We start from the raw sequence: 23,356 nt of genomic DNA, 5'->3' as shown, positions 1-23,356 counted from the left end.
TTCTTATGCTTTTATATTGGCTGGGGTGCTGCATGGCATGTATGTACCATGAGATGGTGGTTGATATGTAGAATAAACATTAAGATACGAAACTTTTTCTGGGTCCTTATGATACTTTAATTAAAAAGAAAATTTAATGAATTGTAAAGCAAGAGGATATATGCTTTATCACAGTACAATAAACTCTTTGTAATGTAAATATTATTTTGCAAGATACTCTGCTTAGGTGTAGAAATGCCAAATAGTTTGAAGGACTTTGCACTTTAAAATATACAGTATACTCAGGGCTTTGCCTTTTATCTGTCAGTCTTTAAGCAGTGGGACTTTCTTGCCTCCCCTGGAGTATTAGGTAGTTATCCTGCATCGCCTTGGGGGGAGCTGAGGATGCTTTAAGGCCAAATCTTTTCAGGTAGCCAGAGTAGTTGCTGTCATAGTCAATTAAGATACATTTTATGAAAGCTATTAGAGTGGCTCTTGAAATCCTAGAGGTATTTGCTGTGGCATCTCCAAAGATTATTGTAATTGTTCATTTACATTTGTTTTCTTCTGCTTTGGTAAAATCCTTGTGCATTGTTACTGAACACCTTCATAAACCATAGTAATTGATTTCTGTGGTGATTATCAGAACAGAGGCTTTGTTTGAAAGAGGGGAGTGGGACTCTAAACCATTTCCTCCCTGAAAAAAAAGTGTACCTCTGATCTGAATCTTGAGCTGATGTTGGAGAGCAGTGTTTCTAAAAAAAGAAAAATGTCTGTTGAGATCAGTTTTGTATTATACCAAACAGAAAAGAAGTGAAGACATTCAAGGTTTTATGTTCTTCTCATCCATACATTTTGTCTGTATCCCATGAATTTCTGTATCACTCTAAATGTGATGCTCTAAATCATGGAGATATGATCCTGATTTTTCTCATGTTGCTTGCTTCTTGTAGTAAGATGACATGCGATGCTTAGAACCAAGGATGTCAAGAGCTTTTCCCAAGTAAAGGGGGAAGGGTAAAAAGTCAGCGTAGCCTCATATTGGGCAATATCCTATGTTCATGTTTAGTCATTAAGCAGCTTTTTTTTTGCTTTTTTTTTTTTTTCTTCTCATAACTTGATTTTTATCTGCTTGCTTCTTGGGTCAGTCATGATTGTGTAGCAGAGTTGAGTGGGCTTGATATACCTGCAAGACTTGGAAGGTGATAGTTGTGAATTAATGGAGTGATAGATAGTAAGTACTTGCAAATTGTGATAAGGTTTTTTTTATGGTAGGAACATTCAGATGGACATACATAGTGTTTGTGGAATCTATCTAGCTTGTATATTTTGTTCCCAAAGGCTTCGTGGGACCTCAGGTACTGTTCCCAATGCAGTTTATAAGCGCAGGAACCCTAAATTCTTAGTGTTGATGGGGAAGAGGAAGAAAAATCCCTACAAGCCAAACAAAACATCCTGATGTACTCTAGTTGAGGAAATTGGAAAATCATAATGAATTACCCTTGTCAATCTGGTGTTTGCATGGCTCAGCTCTTTCACTTGAAGGAATGCACGTAGTAGATGCATCATTTTAGCCACTAACTGAATCAGATGATATTTATAAGAATTGTTACTAGCTTTATGTTGACTTTGAATGTATAGACATGAACATGCTGGACATCTGTTGTTACATGCTCTTTTGTTGTCTTATATTATGCTAGTATATTTTTATGTCAGTTGCGAAATGTATTTGCTGAAAGTAGTTTCTACCTGTTAAGTATTTTCTCTGTACAGGTCATCTAGAAATGGTGAGATTCTTGCTGGAAGCTGGTGCAGATCAGGAACACAAGACAGATGAAATGCACACTGCTCTTATGGAGGCTTGCATGGTAAGAGATGCATGGATTTATTGGTGAGGCATGTATGCTGTCTTTTTACTTCCAGGAGATGAACAACGTGATTCCTTTTGGCATCTCTTAGGTACAGAACCTTGTTTTGTATTCTGGCTCTCTGGACATATTGATCCTTTAGATGAAAGGGGGGAGTAACTGCAATACTTACTAAGATAGTAAAATGAGTTTTCCTGTTTCATTAGTTAAGAGTAGTTACATTTCTGAGGCAGTGGGAGGTGATTATGAACTCATCTTTTGAACAGTGAAGTTTACGTTATGTCCAACTGCAATCTAATTTTTTCAGAAGTAGCAGAAGTCAACAAGTAAGGCTGTGCTGTGCTCATTGTCCTAGAGCAGCTTCATATAAACTGCATCTTCCATTGTTACATCATTTACTTTTGGCTTTCTGTCCTTCCTGTAGTTATGGTTTGATTAAGAGAGTTTTGTGAAACTCAGTTTAGAAAAACTCATGAATTCAAATGTGACCGCGTGTAAATACCAGTTATTTATTTAAACAAAACCTTTCTTTAATTGTCGGCTTCTGGGAGAGCAGCTTTCAGTTTATAATGGGATAATCCTTTCTACAACGATCTCCAAATGAAGTAATGTAAAGCAGATTTGTAGTGGCTGTTGAAATGTTTTTGCAATACACACTAAATATAAGAAATTAATATAGTTGTAACCTGGTTATTTGGAAGCATTTAACATAACTGTGCCATGTTTAAGGAGTTGGTAAGCAAAGTTCTTGTCTTTCCGTACTGATAGTTTAGGTATGTGACTTGCTTTGCTGTGGTTCACCGAGACCCTTGCTCTCTGAAAACAGGATCAGAGGCTTTTTGGGGTGCAGATAGTAAAACAGAAGGGAAAATTATTAAAAACCCTGATTAATGAGAGTTCTTCTGTGTTTCTTGTCTATTAATCTGAAGCAATCTATTTTCTGCTCTATTTACAATTGTCTTTTTTTTTATAGATCCTCGACTCTTGAGACAAAAGCTAATTTTTTTTTTAAAGCTAATTTCTTGTAGTACAACACATGCTTGTGAAACTACAGATGTAAAAGGTTATGCATGTATACATGTCAGTGCTGAAACAGCATAATTGATAACCAGTTTAAGACAATTCCAAGCTTCTGTGGTAAAGAAAAATATTCTGTATCAGTGTCTTGATGTGTGTTTGTGTGAGCTACTAGTAAGCTGAACAACTGGGTTTCTAACGTGTTTTTCTTGTGAACTTTGTGTACTGTCATGACTGTGGCCATGGAAGAGTGCCATAAACACTTCTTTATACTTTACTTATTTTTCCTTTTCCTGAAATTACAGCACTTAGGACTCTAAATTCACCCACAGTTATGCCTGCTTCAGGAAGGTAATGGCTTCAAATAGGGTGATCATTAACTAATAGTGATAGTTCTCTAGAGGTCATTAGAAAGAAAGGCACACAGATTACCGAGCGTTCTGTTTCTTCTTACCCTTATATTAATAGGCTTGCCATTTAGTTATGGCACTGGGGAAAAACTATGGTCACCTTTATTGCAGCAGAAAGCAGTTGTCATAATTGACTGAGAAGTGGTTGATGTTATCAGTACATTCATTTGTGTTTAAGAGAGGGAGCAACTTTTGTGGCGGTTCTTAAAAAGGTGACAGTCTGAAATACAGCAAAGGTTTCTCAAACAGGAAGCAGAAGCAGTCACTGCTTTTCAATAACAGAAGAAAGCTACCCTTTCTAGCATGACATTGGAGTTCAGTATATGTGTAGTGAATTACCTGTGGCATAGTGCTTATGTTACAAGCCACGAGACTGTGTGGACCTTGTCATACAAGGCATTCAGGAAGGCTTTTCTTCAACAGCTTTTTTTTTTTGCAGACACCAGTAATGGTTTAATGCAAATAAGGTGCTGAGCAATATGAGTTGTCTCGTGGGAGCAAAAAGCAGGTTTGTCTACTTGGCACTTAGTAATACAGAATTCTCCAGTGAGTGTTGAGTACTGATTGCCTGTACCAGTTGGTCTCTAGAACATGCCTGGTGTACATGTGCAGATTGATCAGGCAACCTTTCACGACCAAATAGCAGTTACCAGGTTGTTTTTTTCCCCAGATATTTCAGAAGAACTGAACAGTACCTTCACATTGCCAGGTTTGGTAGAACACAGATAAAATTTCCTTGCGTGATTAATCACCAGTAGTTATTTTTAAGGCTGCCTGGCCTACATAAGAAACTTTGAAGCGTATCCTTATGCTGCTGTTCACTGTACTTCAGCTAAATCAGTTGGGAATGATTAGTGAGCTGTTTTGCCAGGGCCTGATGGTTGAGGCACATCTCAGCATTTCCCTGAGGAAAGATTCTTTACGGAGTCCTGGAGTTTTTCCCTAAAATAGTGTTGTCATTTCATGTAGAAATGTGAGTACGTCCTAGTTTATGTCCTAGATCTTTTTCTGGGAGAAAATCCTACTGTGCTCCCTGGAAATCTTGAGGTTCAGTCAGTGAAGTCTGAAAATGTCAGGTGCAATGATGTATTTAGTCTGAGAAAGGTCATAAGGTTGTGATTTGCAGCTTCATGGGGATGATGCTGGCTGCGGTTTGCTGTCCGTTGGTGCAGCCAGCAATGACTTCAGTTTACTGTCTCTTATTAGTTAAACTAAGATGAAGATGTACTTAACTTGTTGAACAACAGTCTTGAGAGAGCTTTGTGTTCCTGGTAAGCTGCTGCTTTTCCGATGTCACCCTCCTGCTGTTTGTCAAACTTTTCCCTCCATAGTTGCTCCAAGTTTGAATGATCCCCATTTCCTCATGAAGAAAGCTGGCTTGGAGAGTTTGTGTTGCTGTTGGACTGCAGTGACAAAGCTGATCTTGCTCTGTTATTGAACTGACATTCGATTCTGTTTTTGTTCATATGCCAGTGTCAGGACTCCAGAGCAAACATACAGCTGAAAAGCTATTTCAGCAGGTTCCTCAAACTATGGCATACAGAAAACGTGACAAAGAGTGTATGCTCAAATGGTTTTCAAAGTAAAAAAAAGCAAATGTGAGAGTATTTTTTGGGAGTTTGACAGCATAACAGTACCTAGAAATCTGCCTAGGGATAGTTACAGTTGAGGTTGCTGTTGTGATTTCTGGGGAGCCTCTGACAAGTTGATTTGTTTTTCCTTGGAGGGAGAAAGCAAGTCTTGACTGTGCTGTAAAACAGAGCAGCAAGTGCAGTAGTTCTCTGGAAACCAAGAGACAAGCAATATAGTTGCGCTCAGCTATTTAAGACAGTAAGGAAGCAAAACTGTTTAAGTTTCTCTCCCCTGAAGCTGGAAACCTGTAAAGTAGATGCTCCGAGATACTAGCAGTCCTCATGCAGGTGTAGGCAAACTATTCCTGACATACACTGATTTTTGTAATGAAAATAAGCTGTGTGTAACAAATAATGTGAGTGCCTGTTGAATCTAAAAATTCTCTTCTTTACTAATTGTGGAGCCTTGACATGGAGTGACCTCTTGGCAGTGTTAAGGCTTTGTAGTCTTTCAGAAGAACGTTGCAACTTGTTCTCATGTCCAAGGAAAAAGATTTTTGATTGGAGTTCTTTCAGTACTCCTTTATCCCAGAATGGCCCAGATTGGAAGGGACCTCAAGGATCATGAATCTCCAACCCCCTGCAACAGGCAGGGCCACCAACCTCCCCATTTAATACTAGACCAGGCTGTCCAAGGCCCCATTCAACCTGGCCTTGAGCACCTCCAGGGATGGGGCATCCACAGACTCTCTGGGCAGCCTGTTCCAGCACCTCACCACTCTCCCTAGTAAAGAACTTCCCCCTGATGTCCAAACTAATTTTTCTCTCCTTTATCTAATATAGCACTTGGGTTATTAGTAATAAATTTATTGAAAGAATATAAATGCCTTTATTAGCTTATTTCCAAAGATGATTTTTCATCCTTAGATAAGTTTGACAGTCCTTGTTTCTGTCTGTACGCAATTGAACGCAATTGAATTTAAGTCCTCTATGAAGTTGACAGGCTTGCTGTTCCTCAAGTAGAAAAGTTTGTTATGTGGTTCACAGTATTGCTGCTTATTTTTCTTTAAAAGGCATATTCATTAGAATCAAGTTTTTCCAGTGCCTGTTTAATAGACCTTTAACCTTTATCCAAATATTTGAGAAAACTTGAAAAGACATTTTGTTATATTTTTGGACTTCCTTGCTTGTTCCTTTTCTGTTACTTGTGCAATTTGAGTTGGTGAGTTGATTGAGATTTGGAAAAGAGCAGCTTTTTTTTTTTTTTTTTTTTTGGTCTTGATTTCTTGACCTTTTTGTTTGTTCTTTTTTGTTTCTATTCCTAGGATGGCCATGTGGAAGTGGCAAGATTACTGCTTGACAGTGGGGCTCAGGTGAACATGCCTGCTGACTCTTTCGAGTCTCCATTGACTTTGGCAGCTTGTGGAGGGCATGTTGAACTGGCAGCTTTGTTGATTGAACGTGGAGCTAACTTGGAAGAGGTAAACGATGAAGGATATACACCACTAATGGAAGCAGCTAGAGAAGGCCATGAAGAGATGGTGGCACTACTACTTGGCCAAGGTAACTATTGGGATGTTTTCCGTAGGCTGTAATTCAGTAAACATCTTTGTATCTTTTTTTTCTTCAAATTATTACTCAACTTTGGTTATTTTCTTTCCTTGAACAATTTCAGAGCAAGCCATCATCCCCTTTTAACTAAATTGGCAGTTTAGGAAAATATTGTTATTTTACTTGTTAAGTGGTTATTGAGAATTGGTCTTCACAACAGCTTTGAATTTTTGGAACAAATGTTCTGTACTGAGCTGTTGATACAAATAACTTGCACTCTGCAAGATGTCCTCGATGTATCTTCAGCTTATTTTGTTACTGAAAAGCTGCAGAGAAGTGCTTTGAGTTTCTCAGAGGGATTCCCCAAGTACTTAAAGAAAACAGATTCAGTATACCATTTTAGGGGAATTCTTTGGCTGTTGTAGAAACAAGATGCAATAAGAAAATGTCTTCAAGAACTGTCTTAGTCTGCTTTTACTGTTTGCAGTAACTACTGTTGGTTGTTGTTTTGTTTTTTTTAAGGAGCGAACATCAATGCTCAAACAGAAGAGACACAAGAAACTGCCCTAACTCTGGCTTGCTGTGGAGGTTTTTTGGAGGTTGCCGATTTTCTTATTAAGGCAGGAGCTGATATAGAACTTGGTTGTTCAACACCTTTGATGGAAGCTGCTCAAGAGGGTCATTTGGAGTTGGTTAAATATTTATTAGCTGCAGGTATGGAACAATTGTGTTAATTTTTTTTTAATAGACTCAATGTGTCCTTACAGGAAAAAAAATCTGTTCTCACATCATTACGTTTTGATTAGCAGCTTCGTTAAGTTGGTTGCAAGGGCTTGTGGAATCTTAAATAATGTACTGGTTTGAATCTAATTTAGCTTTTAAGGCTCAGTTGGAGTACATTTCCTTGGAACTGAAGACCTAGGGTATTTTAATTCCCCTAGCATATGTCTAAGTCATTAAATTATTACATAGCTGTTGTAATTCAGAAGTTAGGGAAGTTAGTTGGGAAGTTAGGTTTGCTACCTATCTTGTAAAAGATTATAAAGAGAATTTTATATCTTCTGTAATGAGCTCCGCAAAGCTTACATGCTTGTTAATACTGCTTTAGGGGCTAATGTGCATGCAACAACAGCAACAGGTGATACAGCACTGACATATGCGTGTGAAAATGGCCATACCGATGTAGCAGATGTCTTACTTCAGGCAGGTGCGGATCTGGTAAGTAATTTCCTTCTTAAAAATATAAAAAAGAAATAACAGTGCTAAATATGTTTATTTTCATGTTCACTGCTGAAAACTTTTAAACCACTTTCTTTTAAGTAAGAAATAGCGATGGCATTCTGGTAGCTATTAGATTGTTCTGTTACCTGGGAATGCTTAGGTCACAAGGAAGACTTTGGCAGTTGTGACTGCAGCATTTCAAACCTTCACAGCTGCATGTGCAGGAAATCGGGGGATCCTGTTCTTGTCATGTGCAGTGCAACTTAGAGTTGCTGAGCTGGTTATGGCTTTATACTTATATTTGAAATTTATTCTGTTCCCTAAGCAGTAGACAGATGAGTTTTCTTCTAGTGAGTTCTACTTGATGTGCTGTCAGTTGGTTTTTTTGCACTTGGGCCAGCTTGTATACCAGTAGGTTATTGAAAAGCTGCAATTAAGCATGACAAAACACACTTGTTTAATTTATAGTAACCATTCTGTGCTGAAAAGCTTCTTATCCAGGAGTCTTAGACAAAGGTGGGTAGATATTCTCAGTCTGGAAGTTATATCATGTTGCAGTATTGTTAACAATGTAGCATCTGTAGGCTGTCAAATACTAAACAGAAATCTTCCATGCCCCATGTTTTCCAATTCAAAAAACAAAATTTAATTAGGTGCTTTTGCATGTGATGCTTCTGAATGTTCAATACAAAGTGTTTGTTAATTTGCTCTAGGAACATGAATCAGAAGGTGGAAGAACTCCTCTCATGAAAGCTGCTAGGGCGGGTCATGTGTGCACTGTTCAGTTCTTGATTAGCAAAGGTGAGTATTGTGTGAAGGTTTTAAGCCCTGGCTAGTAGTGCTGCCCTAACTTAAGGGCTTATGTCAGTGTTAGTACCATGGATTTGATTCATATATTTTACTTATCTCAGTGAATCTCACACATAATGATCTCCTCTGGTTTCTGGTGAGACAAATGGAAATTTGATCAACTCTTAAAAATAATTATATTCCATTCTCTAATTCCTAGTAATGCAGCAGTAGGTACTTGTTGTCTCTGCTCCTGGTGCAGCTTTCAAGCACTGTATTTTTTCAGAAGTTAAATTTCAAATGCCTGCTTGTTTCAACGTTTCAGTTATCGCTTGCTCTGTGTTGTCACAACTGTCAGCCGCAGCCTTATATTACTATAGAAGGCACAGAACTGATACAGACCCCAGAACTGCTGTTTTCTCTCTTAGCAGCATTTTTTCCTCATAGCTGGTGTTGGAGGCCTAAGGCTTCTAGTATGGGAAAAAGCAGAGCTGCAACTAGTCTGATTTCTGATGACTAGTTGAAGTAATGCATCAAGTTTAATACAGTTAGATGTATCAGAACAACAGGTATGAGTGCTGGTGCAGTTTTGCCGTTGTTCTTGGAAGTACCTGTAAGAAGGGTCAAATTCTGATGCCGTGACCTAATGAGACATATGTTAATTCAGTGACTGTCAATTTAAATTTATTTCTGATCATAGTCTGACTCAGTTTTAATGTATTTGTGGAAAGGCTGCAGCCAAGGAGAAAGCATTTTCATTTTTTCTTTTTTTATTGTCCCCCACTCCTTAAATAATCTTTGCGCTCTCTTTCTAAAGGAGCAAATGTGAACAGGACTACTGCTAACAATGATCACACAGTGTTATCGCTGGCCTGTGCTGGAGGTCATCTAGCAGTTGTGGAGTTACTGCTAGCTCATGGTGCTGATCCTACACACAGATTGAAGGTTTGTCACTCCACTGCCTTATTGTCTTCTGAGTGAGCCAACAGCTGTGTGGTGCTTAACTGCCTGCTGCTTGAAATCACAACACGGTTGTAAGGTCATAGTTGAAGGAAAGCTAGAATACTGAATTCTTTTTTTCAATTATTGGGTATTTTTTGTAGAGTTATGAAGTTTAGTTGTAGACTTGCAGCAGTTGGAATATTAAAGACTTTACGTATTTTGTTGTGTCTGTCGAAGCATTTCAACATTTTCGTATTTTGATTATACTCTTCTAATACTGTGATCTTTGCCTCTTCAGGATGGATCAACTATGTTAATAGAGGCAGCGAAGGGTGGTCATACCAGTGTGGTTTGTTACCTTCTAGACTACCCAAACAACTTGCTTTCTGCTCCTCCACCTGATGCTACTCAGCTGACCCCGCCATCCCATGATTTAAATAGGGTAAGATTTAAGGACTAGTGGTTTGATTTGTGGCACTTTGCATTTCTTCTTGCAGCTTAGAGCTGAAACATAAGAGTCAGGTGTGTCATTTCTCACACTACTGGACTGTAGGGAGTGCATTGATAATCTGAGTTGAAGTAAAGATGGTGAGGGTTCTCTGAGCACTGCTGTGTACTTCTGTTCATCTATGAGGGTTATTAAAAAAGAAGAAGCCAGCAGCTGAAGTCAGCTTTAGTGAGGCTGTTCTTCAAAATTACATTTATAGCCTGCTGTGGCTTGTATTTGCTTTATCAGAGTGTAGCAGTGTACCATACAGATATGAGTATTCTTACCCAAATTATTTCTTAGGTTACAAATTTGAAGCATGTAGGAGCTAGATGATCTCAAATTGTTAACTGTTGAAGTCAGCGTATTTAAAATGTCTTAAATGTTGTTAGTTACCACAAACGTCTGCTTTTCTAACAGGTTTTGTTTACCTTCTATTGAACTATCACTAGATTGGAGTATGAGAAAAATAATCTATTAGTATCCAACATTTTAGGCTCCTCGTGTACCAGTGCAGGCGCTGCCCATGGTCGTCCCACCCCAGGAGCCTGACAAACCCCCTGCTAATGTCGCCACAACCCTTCCCATCAGAAATAAAGGTCAGTTTTAGTTCTGGAGCTTATTTTCTGAATAGAAGATATAGGGTTGCACTTACAGCCAAGTAGTTCCGATGAAAAGTGTAAATGGATTCAGTCAAGGAAAAACTGCTTATACACTAAATACGAACTCAGTCATCTAACCCTGTAATCACAAAGCGTCAAGAAATCTGCCAAAGTAAAAACATTAAAGTATATATTAGTCTGACGTACCGGACTGAAGCAGAATGTCACCCAGAAAGCTACGTAAATTTTCTAGCCTAACTTATAGAAATTGTTAAGCTCCGTATTGTAGTTGATTGGGTAACCTGTATTTTCTGAAGGTAGTTGTCTTGGAGTTGGTTGGACTAATGTGACTGAAGGCGGAATTTCTTGTGCTATAAAATATTTAGTCTGATGTGGCTCAGGTCCTTCTAGGACTAAATTTGCATCTATTTTGAGGATCACCATTTTGAGAATTTACACTTTCTGTACTTCAGAAGTCTCTTCCAAAACTTTTTTTTTTTTTAATCGAGGATCAGCAGTAGTGCAAATACAGGCGTGCATGTTATAAAATTAATACTGTGTGTACACTTGTATTGTTCTGGAAATACAGCAAGGATCTCTGGAAGAAACTGGGCACCACCACTGGCTCAAATCCTCAGTTTTCATTTGCTTTTCACCCTTCAAAATTAACAGATTGTTCTTTCTCCAACTGGTATGGCAGACCATGTCAGCTGTATTACCGTGGACTTCTTCATAAAAGATGTAGTGGATTAGTCCATCGCTCGTTCTTACAGGAAGGCTGAATTATTTGCCTTGCCTGGGCGGAGAGCTGAGTTTTGACACGTGCAATATCGTGTCTTGCTATGGATAACATGTAGTTGCTAAACATACCCTGTTAGATCATGTTAAAATATAAATGACTGTCCTAGGTTCTGGCACTGTTTGTCAACTGGGCAAAGCTGGATACCTGTAGCGAAAGGATTCAGTATTCCTAGAAAGTATAATACTTCCTAAAATGTACCACACTGCTCAAAAAACTGGTGGCCTAGAAAAAAGATGTTTTTGCATCACTTTTGCTGTGCTTCAGGGATGTAACGGTACATTTGTCTTAACACGATACCAATTCCAAAAGATCAAGTGAAGAGACAGCATGTTCTACCCTTTTCATTTATCTCGTAGCACCACCTGATAACAGCGGCTCTTGAGACAATCACTTCATTTGGCAAAATTATAATGATAGTTGGATTGAATATTTCAGCATAGCATAGGGGTTATTTGGCATGTATGCGCAGTAATCTGTACTGTTAATTTGCGATCTGACTGCTGTGTTAAAGTTGATAGTGAAAGATAGTTTCCGTTGAGGGCTATACAAGTACTTTCTGACCTTCTGTGGGTGCTGTGTCTCAGTGCATTTAGCATCCCAACAGTAGCTCTATAATGAGGATGCCATTCATATGCACTTCCATTGGTTCTGAGGGGGTTTCTTTTTCACACAGCTGCTTCTAAACAAAAGTCCAGCAGTCATTTGCCAGCAAACAACCAGGATGTACAGGGTTACATCACCAATCAGTCTCCAGAGAGCATTGTAGAAGAGGCTCAGGGCAAGTTGACAGAGCTGGAGCAGAGGATAAAAGAAGCCATAGAGAAGAATGCTCAGCTGCAGTCCTTGGAATTGGCACACGCTGACCAGCTCACCAAAGAGAAGATTGAGGAGCTGAACAAAACGAGAGAGGAACAAATTCAGAAGAAACAAAAGATTTTGGAGGAACTGCAGAAAGTGGAACGAGAGTTACAGCTGAAAACTCAGCAGCAGCTGAAAAAGCAATATCTAGAGGTAAAAGCGCAAAGAATTCAGCTCCAGCAGCAGCAGCAGCAACAGTCTTGCCAGCACCTGGGACTTCTGACTCCTGTTGGGGTAGGAGAACAACTCTCAGAGGGAGACTATGCACGATTACAGCAAGTGGACCCCGTCTTGCTTAAAGATGATCCTCAGCAAGCTGCTGCACAGACGGGTTTTGCACCAATTCAGCCTCTGGCGATGCCACAAGCTTTGCCTCTGGCAGCAGGTTCCTTACCTCCAGGGTCCATCGCAAATCTTACAGAACTGCAAGGTGTTATAGTTGGACAGCCAGTATTGGGCCAAGCACAACTAGCAGGGCTGGGGCAAGGAATACTGACAGAAACACAGCAAGGGTTAATGGTAGCCAGCCCTGCTCAGACGCTCAATGACACGCTGGATGACATCATGGCAGGTGGGTTTATATTGTTATGAGCAGGTATAATATTTGCTTAACCAGTTGAGGGTATGTCAGCTTTTTTTGTGTGTGCGTGTGTGTTTATGCATTCCTGCTAGCTCTACAGCAAAACCACTAGCCTGTTTCTTGTGTTTAGGATCTCAGAATTAGCTTTAACTTCTCAATTTGCAGCCTTGCCTTTCTTTTTGTTGTGCCGTACTGGTGCCCTTTTGTCAGGTTGGTATGTCAGAAGTTGCATTTTTAACAGTTTGTAGTTTGGGAGGGGTATGCTAGAGATTACAGACTGAAATACAGCTGTTAGCTTAGGAGCAGCATCATGACAATACTGCTTGTTTGCACTCTAAGCTAGTTAACTGGGAACTGTCTTGGAGCACTCAGAGCAGGCTTTGAGCTACGGTATCACATCAAGCCTACAACTTGTAATGAACCAGTAGGCCTGTCTGCTGAATGAAAGGTGGTTGGTTGTCCCTGAATAGTGAACCATTAGGAAACATTTACTTCTACTTGGAAATTGTAATATATGTTTGCTGTTGATGTTTCTTTTTGTGTTGTGTTTTTGTTTTGTTTTGTTTTTTTAAGTAAGCTCCTGAAAATCGCTGCTTCTCTAATTAAAAACAAATTCAGCCCTAGCAATTTTTTCTGAATGACTTTGGTGATCGCTTGGATGTGTTGAGTCAGTGCTTTACAGCCTTAAAGTAACTGTTTAAAATAATAGGCTTTCAGTGCCATAGGGAACATGGGCTTCTGGTGTTGATTTTCTTTATGCATGCTTCAGTTGCGTGTCCCTGTTCATGTTAAAGTAAGAGCTGAAATACTCGTTTTGAGTACTTGCCTAAATACAGACTGTTATGGAATATTTTAAAAATAATAAATACATCAACATTTCCCTTGATTAAAAACTCGTTGAGGTGTTTTTGTGAAACAGATGAATGTTTATTTTTAGAAGTGCTGTCTGTCTTGACAATTCTTCCTAGTAAGGAGCCTAGGACTAATGCACCGTGCTGGGATGTGAACTGAAGCATGGGCAGGTCTCTAAGAACATAATAGTCCATAGGTGCAGAGGAGTGGAGATTTTCTTGCATGTACTGCAGAAGGAATAGAGGGAGTGTGGTGCACAGTGAATAGTGGATTTGGTAATTATGTACAAGACTAAATGGTGATTATTTGATATAATCGGAATGATGCTTTTTAAGTTGTGGCTAAAATTAGACTTCTAATGAGTAACCTGGTGTTCAGGCAAAGCCTCCTAAAAGATTACAGAAACTTAGGAGAGCTACAGAGAATCTCTTTGGAAAATCTAGTGTTAGAGTTTAAGCCTAGGCACAAGGGTTGGAAACTGTCAGTGAGTAAATAGCTGACAGGAGAAGGTAGATAAAACTACTTGCATTTTGATAGTGTGCACTGATGGTACTGGGATACCTACCAGTACCAGCTACTTTCCATAGAGAGAACAAATACAGTTTGCGGTTATGTGTGAAGAATGTGTGCAATACGCTTTCTAAGTGTATCATAGGCTTTCATTTAGAATATATTTGCTATGTGTTTAACTGCATATAACGTTTTGAGGATCTGTGATTTTAGGTCAGCTGGCATATACCCAAATGCTTGTTCATGCCTTTTTGTGAAGGTCAGATATTGCCAATGTACATTTGAGTGAATATTTTTATACTCTTTAGTCCCAGTTCCTAGTATGTGCATGCACACATGCAATTGGGAATGAGAACTTAATTGTGTTCTCACAGGTATTTGTGGGAACTGTTTAAAAGTTGTGCAGGTGCAGTTTCACCTCAAGTCTGTCAGATGGCTGATTTTAAAGACAGCAGATACAGCCCTTACTGTACAACTCTCGCTGCTTGATTTCACACATCAGATTTAAGCGTGGAGGTGAAATAGGCTCAGTGTAACACAGAATGTTTAGGGAGCAGCTAAATATTCTTTCTGTAGCCTTCTGTACTGCTTCAGCAGGAATGCTATGGAGTATTCTTATAGGTACAAAGCCTTGTTTGCAGCACTGGGTGAATTCACACTGGTTACAAAAGGAAGGCTGTCTTCTGTTTGTCTAAACTTGGTCTAGTGTTCATCTTTGTGCTTAATTCTTTGCAAATTATTAGCTTAATTCTCCAGTTTTAAGTGCTTGTTTAAGGCAAGTTGGTGTGCAAATGCTGGTATTAGAGGTTGGGATAAGATAATGTTGCTGTAGTAAAGTGCTTAGTTGTTACATGACCTCTGGAATGTTAAAGTGTAATTCCTTGTTGCTAGAGAAGCTTATTAGTGTTATTAGGACTCTATGGGGCTTGCTTGGGAGCAGAGAATATACCGACTTAAGAGTTCTGAGTTTGGGGGGCTTATGTTTTTAGTGGGCTTTTTTGTTGTTGTTGTTTGGTGGGTTGTTTGTTTGTTTGTTTTGTTCTACATTGTTTTATTTGGAAAGAAATAAGGCAAGTTGAAAAGTGAATATTTAGGTACAAGTCCTGATGACAAGCAAAGGGTTTGCTATTTAACTTCAGGTGTCAGTGCAGGTCATTTGCTTCCAGCAAGTCTGGCGAGAAGAAGTACTTGGAAAGGGTTTGTTAGGAAACTCTTCAATGAAAACACAGCAAATGTTAAACAGTGTGCAAAGGATTTAAAACAAAAAACAAAAAGAACAACCTTGTTTTAATGATAAACTTTTGTTAAGGTACGTGGGGGTTTTTGAAGATGTGTAGTGCAAGGTGTTGCGGCTGAACAGGGTTCTGAGCAACCTGATATAGCTGTAGGTGTCTCTACCTTTGCAGGGGTGTTGATCTAGATGGCCTTTAGAGAGATCCTTTCCAACTCAAACAGCTCTATATTCTATGATCTCTAGCAGCAAAATCCCACAAAAAAGATTATCAATTCATGGGCCTTGAAACATTTGATATTTTAGTTCCTAGAAGCTTCCTTCTGATTTGAGTCAATTATAACTACCTAAATTTATACATAAGAATCACATCAACTGTAAGTTCTGTCATGGTGTTAATAAAATTAGTAGCTGGTACTGTACTGAACTAAAGCACAGATATACTTAAAATGCTGTAATTGTGACCTAGTTGTGAAGATGTTCTGTCCCAGCCATACAGTAAGTAGGGTGTAATGTTGAAGTGCAGTGTTTCAGGTGAACTGGTTTAGCTGTTTATTAACTTGAGATTAAGCTCATTGGTTGTCGTGTTTCACTGCTCAAGACTAGCATGAAAACATTTGGCTTACTGTGTCCAAACAAGAACTAGAAGTTTTCAGTAAAGATTTTGTTCGTTGTCATTGGCACACTGATGAAAAATTTGAACTCTGCATAGATGACATTCTAAGAAACATAATCCAAATTGTTAGCCATAAAGAGTAATACCTTGTCTCAGTGAGTACTTTAGGATTATGGATGGTATTATTTATGTTACTGCTGAAGCACATTCCAGATGAATTTAATATGAGAACTATAAGTCAACAGACATATTGATGGACTCTTCTGTTATCATTCATAAAGCCATTTATCCGTTATGTGTATGATTTGTGGAAAGGGATATGGGCTTTTAAATATGTCTTTCCTTTATGTCTTCTTTGAGACTTTCCCAATTAGCTCGATTTTTATTTTACTATTTTTAAATATGAACGTTTAATAGTGACAGCTGTAATACTGTGTGTGTTCCCCAGCCCCAGTATCAGGGCTCCAGCAGAAATCTTAGCAAATACCATGTGCTGCAGTCACGGGGTAAACTTCTTTCGTGTGTAGATTATTTGATGATCATGCTTTTATATCATCTGATTTAAGCTAGTGTAGTTAGTTTCCAGATGATTTTACCGTCTTTCTCTGGCCCGTTTGAACTGGGTAGGAGTGCTGAGGATCGTGATGATTTATTTATTTTTTTAATAATTTTGTGACTGTTTTACCATGATTGAGCTTTCTCCTTTAACTTGGAGAAAGAAGGTAAACTTGCTATTTTTTTTTTCCTAAATTATTCATTATGACTGTACGTGTGAAGATGGAAGCAGGAGTTCACACACATTGTTTCACAGAGAATGTTAACAAATTGGTTGTTACATTATTAGGTCATATCTCTTTACAGAAAGAATAAGGAGTGAGATGAGGTCAAAGTCGACCTTCACTGGATGGTATTGGATTACAGTGCCTTATTCTGTACAACACTGAGCTCCCTTAGGCCACGGTTTTTGACCTCCTATCAAGAGTATTTTGGCTCAGCATATTTCTATTAGTTCATACCTAGCGTGATTTCTTTTTTTCTTCTAAGATGAGAGCAGCTTTCAAAAGGTGCTCTGATAAAAAGATCAGCACAGCTTGTGACATGATGAAGTCCTAAGGAGAAGGTGAAGCATACTTCTTGTGCTCTAAGTTGATGTTTTGGTTTCCTTTCAATGGCATTTATTAGCTTCTTTAATGATATTTGTCATAGGAAGTCCAGAAATAAAAGGAAAAATGTACTAAAACCACAGCTGCTTTGCACAGAAGTAGTACACAGTTTGGCACGTTGTGGTAAAATTTGCATGGCATCTGTTGAAAAGGTTACCCCTTCCAACTGAACATAGGAACTATAAGTATGGTTGGTAACGTGGGATATGGCTAATGACTAAATCGTTTTGAACAATAAATGGGACATCAAAAGTTGGGGATAAAGGGAATTTATTTCAGTATTCCTTAAGATTACTCGGTGTAGTGTATTCAGTGAATGCTGATAACGTGGAAACCATATTTCTTTCATTTTGCAGCTACAGGTCCTGTGAACTTGACGGGAGAAACCTATAACTGTTCACTTCCTCCTTTGCTGCTCATACTTGATAGAGACTTGTTTTTAAAAAAAAAAAAAAAAAAAAAAAGGAAGAAAAGGAGGGAAAACTTTAGATTCCTTTAAAGAAAAACAAATAGAAAATAAGAGTTTCTTTCCCCCAAATGCTGTTGTAGCGTCAAGTTAATTTGGTACTTGTAACTATTATACTGATGAATTTTAGGGACGTGTGACTTTGTGTCAGGTCAGAATACTGTCATCAACTGTAAGATGATATTACCTTATGCTGCTTATCCTAATGTCTTTGACCAAAGTCTCTGCAAAATGGCTGTTAAGCTGCTTCTTCACTGGTTTCAACAAACTCTTCTATGTGAGCAACCTGATGCTAGCTCTGCTGCTTCTCTCTGTGATGTTTGTGGGGGACTAGAGGAAAGTAGGTGGACTTCTACATGAGAATCCTTAAGCTGTTTTAAGAAAAATTACATAGATAATTGTTACTTCACCTTGTTCTGCAGTCCAGCTTCTGAAGGTATGGGATTCCTGGTACATATAATGACTGACTTGTAGGAAAGGTCTTTGATATTAACAAAAAAAAAGTATTATGCTTGTGGGGTTTTTTTGTGTTGGGCATTTAGAAAACATGACAGTCTGATTTGTACGTGTTTATTTAGCAGTCTGATACTGTTATAAGGATTCAAAAAGTAGATTAAATATGTGGAGAAACGCGCATTTCTGAATTTTGGAATATTTGAGTAGTTCTTACCCAATGTTGCTTTTACTAATTGTAATTATTCTGTTCAACAGCAGTGAGCGGAAGAGCATCTGCAATGTCAAACACTCCTACCCACAGCATTGCAACTTCTGTCTCCCAGCCTCAGACGCCAACTCCAAGTCCTATCATTTCTCCTTCAGCCATGCTACCAATTTACCCTGCTATAGATATTGATGCCCAGGTAAGCCTTCCACTGTCACTGCAGTGCACATGTGAAGCTATTTTCTTTCTGTATTCTGAATAATTCATTTATAGGGAACAGCTCTGTTGCATAATGAGACTTGATGAGCTGATTTTAGAAAGCCTGTACAACTCTTGGGAGAATTGCAGCCCAGTTTCTTTCGTGCTCTAGCTGAACAAAAGAGAAGAGCCTTTGTTGTACATCACTAAATGTTTGTATTTCTCATTTCTTCAGTGAGTGAATATGAGAAATAGGGTAGAAAAAATTAAGTATTTTGGGGTTGACTTCTGAAAATGAAAACAAGGCTAAAAACTTCTTGCACACTTATTTTTCACGGTTGTGCTTTGAGTTGTTGGCCAGTGACCCCCCAGGCCTGACAGAAGTATGACAGTATTGCTAAAACATCTTCAGAAATGATTGATGAGAGTTCTCCCTCTCACCAATGTATCTGTATTGAAAGTCATTTTAAAAGCACCTGCTATTTGTTGACTTGGAGCTGTCAAGCCATCAAAGGGGGGGGGGGGGGGGGGGGAAGCGTGTAATGCTTTTTTTTATTTTCCATTATATTTATTTTTATGTGCATAGTTCTAGACTGTACAGTAAGTGACCAAGGTGATAGGGCTAAGATACAAGCAGTGTGGAGATGAGTAAGTATGGATTGTTGTAGACTGCAACAGGAGATTATTGTGGACTGGGGAGAGGAATCTCTGGGAAAACAGTTCCAGTTAGTTCAGCTGCTTATGGCAGTTGGCTTGGTTTCTGCTGTGACTGCAGGTCAGATTCCTCCCATAACCTGATGTGTCTGATTTCTAACTGGTAGACAGCAAGCAGCACATGTCAGTACTGAGTTTGGTTGCCAACTGCCCTCAGTCATAATAGAGTAAAGCAAAACTAAAACTATGCTTACACTGAAATCGGCTCTTGAGGGATATTTTTATAATATTCCAGGAGAGCAGATTAGAGGTAGAATTCTAACCTGAACTTGAAAGAAAGATGAGGTGACCAGTAAATAGGTCTTAAGTTTTCATAGTTTTTATTTCATTATCAATGCAGTTGTATTTGCAACATGACAGAAGCTGTACTTGAAAAAAGGAAGAACTTATATTTCTAATGATTTCTTTTTCAGACTGAGAGTAATCATGACACAGCATTGACGCTTGCTTGTGCTGGTGGCCATGAAGAACTAGTACAAACACTGCTAGAGAGAGGAGCCAATATCGAACATAGGGACAAGAAAGGTAGCTATCTCACTGTGGCAATACAGACCCACTCTTGTCTTCACTGTAACGTAGTTAATAAATATGCAGTAAATATAGTTTTTGTGTGAAGCTTTTAGGCTTACTTTCTTGGTGATTTAACATAAGTTGCTTAATTTGAAGTTATGAATGTGGATTCTTCAAACATCCTTTTTCGTTCTAGGATTTACTCCACTTATCTTGGCTGCTACAGCTGGCCATGTGGGTGTTGTTGAAATCTTACTTGATAATGGAGCTGATATCGAAGCCCAGTCGGAGAGAACAAAGGACACTCCCTTGTCCTTGGCTTGTTCAGGAGGCAGACAAGAGGTGATGTAAACTTTTAAGTCTTCAAGAGCAGGCTGTAGATTACGTATCGTCTGTTTTTTATTTTACGGAACATAGTAACTTGTTACACAGTGCTGTTTCAGGATGTTTTTTAAAGGCACAAAGAGTTAACATTTTTGAAGTTTCTTATTGCAGTGTTTGATGAAAAAATCCTTTTCCTATTTCAATAAGTTGGACCAGACCTGTGAAACAGATCTCCTAACTCCTGGCCAGTTAGGGGGTTTTTACCTGCATAAATGGATGTGAATGTGGAAGTGAATGGGATCAGTGTTCCTGTTGAAAAGTTAGAGTTTGCTATGAAATAGCTCCATATATGAGCCAAGAGGATGTTATAGTTGGTTCTGCGTAGAATATGAGTACTGTAGATGGCTCCGGTGTCTTCTGTTTTGTTGGGCTTTTTAGTCTAAGACATTTTTCAAATGATTGATGAGAAGTAAATATAAAGGAAGTCTTTTTAAATGTTATGTGGAATACTGTGTTCTTGAGAAAAAGTCAGATGATAATGGTCTTAACAAGTTTGAAGTGTGTAGTTCTGTAAGTGCTTCTGTTTGGTTTGCAAAGGCCACAGTGGAAACCATATAATCTGGTGCAGGGTATTGTCGCATATGAAGATGATGGTTTCACATTTTCCTAGACAAAATCTTACAAAAATTTGTCAACCTTCTGGCCTGTTTTTCAGCCCCATTCAGAAGATGTTAAATGGGACAGAGGACAGTCAGCAGCTGCAGAAGAGCAGCTGCAAATGACAGTTATGTGTTCTTGATTCTGGGGGAAAACATTTTAGTCTCAGCTTTCACAGAGGACAAGAGTAGAGTGAAGGAAATGAAGAAAACCGCTGTCCTTACATTGAAAGATGTTAACAGTACAATATAGGATTCTGAAAGCGTTGAATAGTTTTGTATCAGACAGACTTGAAAGTCTGAGAGAAAACTGTATGTTATTTTTTTAAAATATTACAGGTGGTGGAGTTGCTTCTAGCTCGAGGTGCAAACAAAGAGCACAGGAATGTTTCAGATTATACACCTTTAAGCCTTGCTGCTTCTGGTGGCTATGTGAACATTATCAAGATTCTGCTAAATGCTGGGGCAGAAATCAATTCCAGGCAAGTTCCTTTTTCACTTCTTCATGGTCTTTACCCTTTCCAAAAGGCTTTCTGGGCAACTCAATTGAGCAGGTTGGCTTGTGCTTACACAACAAATAATTATCTGTGTAATTGCCTTATTTGTAGTAGACTTCAGGTAGGAAGGAAAGGTTTTTGAATATGCTTCTTTCAATGCTCACTTAGCTTCCAGTTGCTTCTGTATGTTTTGATAATGTCTGCCATGCGTCATATTACATTAGTCCCCTTTGATTAAAGGTTAAGAAAAATACTCCTCCTTTCTCTGATTGGCCTGCAAGTTTGAAATTACTTCTGGGTTAAATAATAAAAAAAAAGTGTGCATGTTTGTTTCTCATCTGTAATTTAAAGAAAGATTTTGCTGTGTGTTTGCATTTGTGTAGCGCCTCTTGCATACATGAAGTAGTTCAACCATACATTGCACAAGTCAAATAAGTGTTCAAGCAGAAGTTCCTCGTAAGAAATGCTGTCAAATTTACAGTAGTTAAAATCCAACATGCCTGCAATGCTTTGAAATATAAATACTTGTCCAAAGTTGCTGACAAGAACCTTCCATGGTTTCAGTTATAGTTGCTGTGTTGCTGTCTTCCATTCTTGTTAAATATTCTATTTTTTCTGTTTTTGTTGAAGTAATCTCAGAAATGTGATTGTGATTTGAACTCCTTTATCTTTTCTTCTTTCAGAACTGGTAGCAAATTGGGCATTTCTCCCTTAATGTTGGCAGCCATGAATGGCCACACTGCTGCTGTGAAGTTATTACTGGACATGGGCTCTGATATAAATGCCCAGATAGAGACCAATAGAAATACAGCACTAACTCTGGCTTGTTTCCAAGGGAGAACTGAAGTGGTTAGCCTGCTCCTTGATAGAAAAGCAAATGTGGAACATAGAGCTAAGGTAAGAAGCAAATTGCTCTCCAAAAAAGAGGTACTTCCAAGTATTTAATGAATTTAGAAAGTCATATTCTTGACCTAGGTTGTACTTAAGGTCTGATCTCTTCTCCTTGTCTGACTGCTGGGGGGATTTTGAATGTCTGTCAGAAGTTAATGTGTCCCCCTTCACCTAGCCAGGCACTTTCTGGATGTTGCTGTGTAGCCTCTCAATGAAGACTAAAAACAAAAGTGTTGCAGGTTTTTTTAGCAATGCTTATGCTGATCATCAACTGTGTAAGGTTGACTGTGCTATTTCTGAGATGCTGTGACATCAGCAAGCAAAGAACCTTCTTGAACACTGTGCAGCAGCAGGACACCTATGCACTGTCGTGCCTCTTTTTCTGTACAGGTGTATATTTTCTCTCCTTTGAAATATTGGTAGTCTATTACAAAACTGGTCAGGAGGGGCTGTAAAGCTGACTTGAAATATGCTACTGGAAGTAGAAATCAGTCCTCTAAGTGAACCCAACTCCCAGTTCTTTCAAACAAATTGCTTGATTCTCTTGCATGTTTATTGTAGACTGGTCTCACGCCATTAATGGAAGCTGCTTCTGGTGGATATGCAGAAGTAGGCAGAGTTCTGCTGGACAAAGGTGCAGATGTAAATGCTCCTCCGGTACCCTCTTCAAGAGACACAGCTTTAACCATTGCAGCAGACAAAGGGCACTACAAATTCTGTGAGCTTCTTATTAGCAGGTACTGTATTTTTGAAAGTGCAGTGCTTAAAGGAAACGATCTCTAATCTGTGTTGCAATATACACTACATGATAGGGAATGAGAAGAGTTCTGTTAGACCATTAGTAATTATGCTTTCTGTTCAGTGAGAGCGATCAGACTAAGTTGTGTTTGGTGTTTGAGTACTTACTTTTGGCTGTGTGGACTGATAGAATTTTTCCTGTTTTATGAACTTGAGAACATTCAGAGCATTTCATGTGAAGGTGATATTTCTTGTGGTTGCATCACTGGTGCCTTCAGTTTAAATGTCAGTCATCGAAAAGCAGAAGATGTGCACAAAACACAAGTCTTAATGATTTCATCTGTTTGAGGTTGGTCAAAGTACGCTAAGCATAATTGTTTCTTGAAGTAGTGGTACTGGCTGTTGGCTTGCACTCACAACTTTACAAGTTGTTCTCAGTAAGCTATTGAGGAATACAGTGTACTAATGGATAGAAGTTAATGAGGTAATTAGCAATGCTTCAGACCCAACTGACAAACAATATGATTCAGAGTATTAAAAATCCATGTAGTCTGAGTGTAGGCTTTTGACAGCATCAGAATCTAAAAAATATTTCTGAAACTGAAGCTCTCTTTGAGTGCATATGTTTTATGTAAAAGCGAGTGCTGAATTA

General features: G+C 38.7%; 1 protein-coding gene across 6 annotated transcripts in view; it reads left to right on the top strand.

Annotated features, from left to right (window-relative positions):
• The window catches only part of ANKRD17 (ankyrin repeat domain 17), a 77,699-nt gene that overhangs the window by 40,235 nt on the left and 14,108 nt on the right, over window positions 1–23,356 (top strand). For 3 of the 6 annotated variants that reach the window (XM_015861517.2, XM_015861519.2, XM_015861520.1), the window contains exons 7-21: window positions 1,753–1,847; window positions 6,171–6,408; window positions 6,919–7,110; window positions 7,505–7,614; window positions 8,331–8,418; window positions 9,224–9,351; window positions 9,647–9,790; window positions 10,332–10,434; window positions 11,913–12,668; window positions 18,227–18,375; window positions 19,502–19,613; window positions 19,795–19,940; window positions 20,918–21,060; window positions 21,759–21,972; window positions 22,528–22,703. In XM_015861517.2, coding sequence (XP_015717003.1) covers window positions 1,753–1,847; window positions 6,171–6,408; window positions 6,919–7,110; window positions 7,505–7,614; window positions 8,331–8,418; window positions 9,224–9,351; window positions 9,647–9,790; window positions 10,332–10,434; window positions 11,913–12,668; window positions 18,227–18,375; window positions 19,502–19,613; window positions 19,795–19,940; window positions 20,918–21,060; window positions 21,759–21,972; window positions 22,528–22,703 — 2,794 coding nt within the window. The remainder of the gene's footprint in view (window positions 1–1,752; window positions 1,848–6,170; window positions 6,409–6,918; window positions 7,111–7,504; window positions 7,615–8,330; window positions 8,419–9,223; window positions 9,352–9,646; window positions 9,791–10,331; window positions 10,435–11,912; window positions 12,669–18,226; window positions 18,376–19,501; window positions 19,614–19,794; window positions 19,941–20,917; window positions 21,061–21,758; window positions 21,973–22,527; window positions 22,704–23,356) is intronic. The other 3 variants (XM_015861518.2, XM_015861522.2, XM_015861521.2) reach the window with 3 other exon arrangements.

The sequence above is a fragment of the Coturnix japonica genome, chromosome 4 (assembly GCF_001577835.2).
Source record: "Coturnix japonica isolate 7356 chromosome 4, Coturnix japonica 2.1, whole genome shotgun sequence".
NCBI classification, from domain to species: domain Eukaryota; kingdom Metazoa; phylum Chordata; class Aves; order Galliformes; family Phasianidae; genus Coturnix; species Coturnix japonica.
Note: the sequence above shows the minus strand (reverse complement) of the source record. Positions and strands in the feature narration are given on the sequence as shown.